General features: G+C 39.3%; 1 protein-coding gene across 2 annotated transcripts in view; it reads left to right on the plus strand.

Moving 5' to 3' along the window:
• LOC308523158 (uncharacterized protein) overlaps positions 1–5,052 on the plus strand; it is a 77,756-nt gene extending 72,704 nt beyond the window's left edge. For both annotated transcript variants that reach the window (XM_081096860.1, XM_081096861.1), the window contains 2 exons: positions 2,234–2,267; positions 4,760–5,052. In XM_081096860.1, the coding sequence (XP_080952986.1) occupies positions 2,234–2,267; positions 4,760–4,865 (140 nt within the window). In that variant the 3' untranslated portion in view covers positions 4,866–5,052. The remainder of the gene's footprint in view (positions 1–2,233; positions 2,268–4,759) is intronic.
• Positions 5,053–6,000: the final 948 nt, after the last annotated feature.

The following is a 6,000-nucleotide window of genomic DNA, read 5'->3' on the forward strand; positions in this document are numbered from 1 at the left end:
CTTAAAAATTTATTTTTAAAACAAGCAATATGATAATGTAATATGGTACTGGTTTGTCACAGCATCCATAGTTGCTTGCAATGCTGGTTACTTCTGTGATGCTTGGTGGCTATTTAACAGGTTTTTGGCCATAAATTACTAGTGTAATTTTAGGCAATTTTAAGGTTTCCTTTTTGTACAATCAACTTTTCAAGACAATTTTTCTGTAAAATCATAATAATGATTTTTTACTTAAAATTAGAAAATATCCTTTAATTATATGGATGATTTAATTTTAATTTATGTCATGCTAAATCCCCATCTACATATATCAACAGGGAATATGATAGCCGACCATCACCACCACTGAGGAGGAGGCTGCATCATGACAGCTCATGTGGAGCTGAGCAAGCAGATGGGCGGGAGGGGACTGCTTACCGCCCCACCCCGGTGGCCAGGGGGAGGCTGGGGCTGAGGGCGGGCCAGAGTGGAGACACAACACATGGAGAACCTGAGGAGAGGGCTGGCCACAGCTGAGACACAACACACAGGAGCACCTGCCCCACCCCAGCGGGCACAATGCTGGTGGTCGGCAGGGTGGAGGGGGGGGGGGCATTTTTCTAGTGGCTGCTGCTTGGCTCAGAGCATAGAGCAGGCCCCCACCCCAGCCACACAATGCGGTGGCTGCTGCTATGCTGGTCAGGTGCAGGTCCTGGCCAGCAGGGCGCCTCCTCCCGTGATTACAATCGCACGCTGGGCCTCTAGTTTATAATAATAAAGCAAGATATTCAATCATATCAGTTATATCCCTGCCCTGTACACAGTTAAAATTATTGGCTTTATTTATGTTTTTCCGTATGTTTCACTCAATTGTGGGAATAATGCCAATTTTCTGGTACTTGGGTTTTTCTTAATTTCCAAGGTGACTGTGTCTTGAAAATAGTACTAATGTGGTCATGTATGCAAATAACACATTTTTCACAGAAATTCATAATCTTACTTTTTAAAGCAGTATTAGGTGCACAGTAAAACTGAGCAGCAAGCACAGAAAGTTCCCTTAAACCCTACATCCCCTACACACAGCCTTGCTCATTTTTGACATCCTGCACCTGAAAGGTACTTTTATTACAATGGGTAGATGTGCATTGATGCATCATTATAAACCAAAGTCCATAGTTTATATTAAGGTTCACACTTGGTGTACATTCTATGGGTTTTGACAAATGTATAATGACACTTATCCCCTGTTAACAGTACCATAGAGAATCACTTAACTGCCCTAAAAATCCTCTGTGCTCTCTTATTCATCCCTCCCTTCTCCCTAGTCCCTGGAAATCACTGAACCTTTTCACTGTCTCCACAGTTCTGCCTTTTCCTGAATGTTGTATAGTTGGAATCATACAGTGGGTATCTTTTTAAATGCTTAAAAATTACATCCAAGGTATTTGGATGTAGTTATCCAAGATGTTCTTAGTCTTTTGTTCTTTGTTGTTGTTGTTCATCAGCACAGGCTCTGCTGACATATAGTGTACAAGCTGAAAAAATGACCTCACGCACTCTTGCAGAGCACTAACTGTTTGGACCACCCTGAGCTATGATGTGGGCCCAGGTAGACTCTAGCACTGGAAGGGGACAATCTCATATCGTTATATTTTACACAACCGGAATCACAGAATCTTTCCTACTTACCTTGCAGCCGGTAATGCGGCCATAAACACTGTTTCCTATGTGTTGCTGTGCTGCAGAGTGTGGTGCCAGCGGCCAGGCTTCCCTGTGATAGGGTGCTCCATCCTGAACTGGCTGGTCCTCACTGAAGAGCGGGAGGAGTTGTGCTGTGTCAGAGCAGAGTGAGTGTGCTCTCTTCCAACCGCTCTCAGTGGGAGAGGTCCAGAAGACTCATGCGATTTACAATTTCCATTGTCAGTCTATGGTTCTGCTTCAACTAGTGAAACAATTTTCTATCAGTCTGGTGGGGTTTGGCTAGGAATATGTTCATTGTAAATAATAGTTCAAAGGTAAGTATCAAATTGTGATGGATGCCATTCTTTTTTTTCTTGCATTTGGTATATGTTAAAAGAGAAAGTAAATGTTCTTAATGTGTTCATGGCCTACCAGTAATGTGATCCATATTCACTCAGTGTAGTCTTCAGGTGTGGTCCCAAAGGAATACTCCCTAACAAAGCATTACTCCAGTACTTTTAAAGTCCAGTTTTTTTTATTGTTTTAAAATGTATTTTATGTTTTTCTTTAATAGTGGATGAGAGCTCTGAAAAAGACTCCTTAAGCAGGTAGGATTTTATGGATTTTCAAAACTATATGTTAACTAAGGGAGTGCAGAGAAAAAAACCTAACATTTCTAAAGTGTTCTGCCATGAGCCAGTCACTACTTCATGTTATTAACCCGTGTTATAGTGTTCACAATAGCTCTGCAAAGTAGCTGTGCTATTTAGCCTACTTTTTCTAGTGAGGCCACTGTGGTTCAGGGAGGTGGATGAATTGACCCATGATTCCATAGTTAGCAAGGGGCTGACCCATGGTTTGATTGTTAACCAGGCTGGCTCCCAAATTATTCTCTTGTCTCTCAACATACACTGGTAAGTTCCTGTGTAGCACAGGCATTGAGATATGGATGGCATTCAGATAACTCAGAAGTCAAATCCGATTGAGTATTAACTCTGACTTAGAGTTTTATTAAGCAGCTCAGTTAGTCCAAGTATTTATCTTACTGTACTTGAACATTGTAGTGGTAAATAGGACCTTGTTCTTCCCACCAAAGCTTTTAGGGCACATCTCAGTTAGCTATGGCCACAGAACCAAAGGTTTTACCTCAGCAAGGCCTAATCAGGCAGCTGTTTTTACATAAAATGATATCTACTCTTCTTGACATGAATTATTTATCTGTAAGTGAATAGTCTCTATGTATAAACCATGTTATGTTAATTAAATTCAGCATGTATTTAGAGGATATTCCTAATTGATTTCTCTATTTACTGACTCCCACTGTGGATTTTCCTTCAGGTTGTAACTTTGTCTAGTTGTATGAAGTTTTTTTCTTTTTCCCTAGTGCCCTCTTTCCTCTTCCATGACATTTATTTATTTACTTATTTATTTATTTTACTTTCTTCTCTGCTTTTTTTGGTGTGTCTTTTATTGTGTAATTTTTTTTCTACTCTGCCAGCTCCAGTGTTCTTCATTTTTTCATAGACAGAAAGACAGGCACGTAGAATTTCAGGACTTTGAGGAAGGCTATCAATTAATTCATCAAAACTCCCTGTAGTACTTTAACTTGTTTAATATCCTGGCCCAGTGGTTGTTCACATGGACTATTGGAAACTGGTTTAAATTGACTCATGGGGATATAAAAAGTGGTGGAATTCATATGTAAATTCAGGTTGCTAAGTGTAGTACTCTTCTTGATCATTCTGTTGGCGAGTTTTAATAATAGACATACAGAGCTTGGGTAGTGAACACAGTCAATAGAGGATAAGAATGGAATTAGCAGGACTGTCTAAGTTTCAAGAGGAACAACACTGGGTGAAGGTTGAAATAAGAGTTTTGGAAAGGAGATGAGAATATTGGGGTTTGTGACAAGTTACAGAAAAGTATTAAGAAGGAAGGCCATAGGGTGTCGGGAGTTCTCTAGAAAGGCAGATTAAAATATGGGGCTCAAAGAAGTCCTGACAAGTTTGCTGCTCTTCTGTTAGTTTGTTTAATTGGAGGAACTAGCAACATTCAAGTTTTCTTTAGAAAGATATTTAAAAACTGGGAGCTACTGGAAAGATCTTTTGATCGCATAAAGGATTGTGATGTTAGCTACGTGAATGCTGATTCACAGAGTGGGGCTTAGGTCTCCTTGAGGCCTAGGGGACGGGGATTGCTGAACTACATAGATCTATGCCCCAAGGCAGGTGTCTTCTCACTGCTACCTGTTTTCCCAATTAGCTGATGTGCTTCTCATCTACACGGAGGGTTGGGCAGAGGTAGGACTAGATGTCAGATCAGTAATGGAGTTGGTAGCACGCCTATGTTATGCGTGAATTACTGAGACTCCATTTAGATTGTTTTCAAGGAGCAAGGAAAATTGAGAGCTCCTGTTCTTTGTCATTTGAGCCTGTCCTTGTTTCAGGAGTCTGTGCCTCACAGGCTGAAGATGTAAATGTTGGAGACTGGCATGGAGCCTGCAAAGGGTGATCTGGGATACATTTGTTCTTTGACATTTGGACTTTTAACTTTCAACCACTTCAGGGAACTTCCTATACAGTTTTAGGATAAAAGGAAGGAATAGGTTCTCCTTAACAAGTGGTTTCCATGTTAAAGAAGCAAAACTGCCATTTTTTCTGACGTTGATTAGTCTTTGAATCAGGGACAGATGTTGAAGAAGGATCAGTATATCTTCCTACCTGGACGTAGGCCATCAGATGTGTTCCAGTTCAGGGAGCAAAACTTATGTCTGCCCTTAATTGGTGAAAACAAATTAAGCTCAAGCAGAGTGTACCTTCATTAAATTGATCATAGGTTGGGAGAGGTGGTGGCAGAAATAGGTAACTAAAATATTTTTTAAAACAGAGGTCTGGTGTTACTTGTATCAAGAAACTATTTCATTTATAGGTAGCTGATCTTTCACTTGGATTTTTTGTTGCTTCTTAATTGTTTTTCCCTTTTTTATTGTTTAAAATTTTACATATGACTCCTTTTTCCCAGCTTGATCTCCCCCGCCCCCTTTTTGTTGCTATTTTACAGTATTAACTCACTCGTTTTTGTTGTATATTTTACTGTAAAGACTTTCCAAAAAATCTGGCATTGATGATGCATGGCCTGTATCACACAATGAAGACTTCAAGGTAACGTGCTCCCTTGTGAAAGTAATTTTCCTGATCTCAATATAATTTTATGTAGCCTAACTTAAAATTTTGTAGTGGCCTACCTGTCATTGTTTTATGTTTGTAATATAAAATGAGTCTTTTGTTGTTAAATCCTCAAGTGAGGGTATATTTTCTTTAATTGATTTTAGAGAGAGAGGAAGGGGGAGGGAGAGGGAGCCACTGAGAGAGAGAGAGAGAGAGAGAGAGAGAGAGAGAGAGAGAGAAGTGAGAAAGAAATATTGATTGGCTGCCTTCTGCATGGGTCCCAACCAAGATTGAACTGGCAACCTGAGTATGTACCCTGAGTGGGAATTCAACCTGTGACCCTTTGGTGCATGCGATGATGCTCCAACCAACTGAGCCATGCAGGCCAGGGTGGAAAATATGTTCATTTTATTATCTGATTACTTTTATATGTAATTTTGACAATAAGTTAATTCATAGATGACTTTGATAGGAGGAATAGGGAGTTCCTATTTCATGGTAATGAGGTTTCCTTCTGGAGTGATGAAAAGTTTTGAAACTAAATAGAGGTGGTCATTGCACAGCATGGTACATGTACCAAATGCTACAGGATTTCTCGCTTTAAAGTGGTTTATTTTCTGTTTGGTGAACTTTACTATCTAAAAAAACAAGAATACTATCAGAATAATAGTCAATCAAGTGATCGAATTAAGATCATATTGTTCTTTTACAACAATGCAATAGGCTCATTTAAAACATGTCTTCTGATGAAGTTACATTATAAATTTGAGATTTTTCTTGTTTCTTGAGGTAGGCCTGCATTGCTTTGAATTCCTCTCTTAGGACTGCTTTCACTATGTCCTATTGGTTTTTCATGTTTTCATCTCATTTGTCTCAAGGAATCATTTGATTTATCCTTGATCTCAATGTTAATTTATTCACTGTTTAGTAACAGGTTATGTAGCCCCCATGTGTGTTTTCAGGTGTTCTTTTGTGTGTGTGCGTAATTAATTTTTAGTTTGATACCATTGTGCTTGATTTTTTTGGGAAGATCTACCTATTGGTGTCAATGGGGTGTTAAACCCCCAACTATGATTGTATCAATATTTTTTAGACTCTGAGTCTAATTTTTAGACTCAGCTCCTATGGTAGGTGAATAATTGCTATTTCCTGTTACCTTGTCTTCTAAATTAAA

This window comes from Myotis nattereri (genome assembly GCF_964212035.1).
Source record: "Myotis nattereri genome assembly, chromosome: 1".
Taxonomy (NCBI): domain Eukaryota; kingdom Metazoa; phylum Chordata; class Mammalia; order Chiroptera; family Vespertilionidae; genus Myotis; species Myotis nattereri.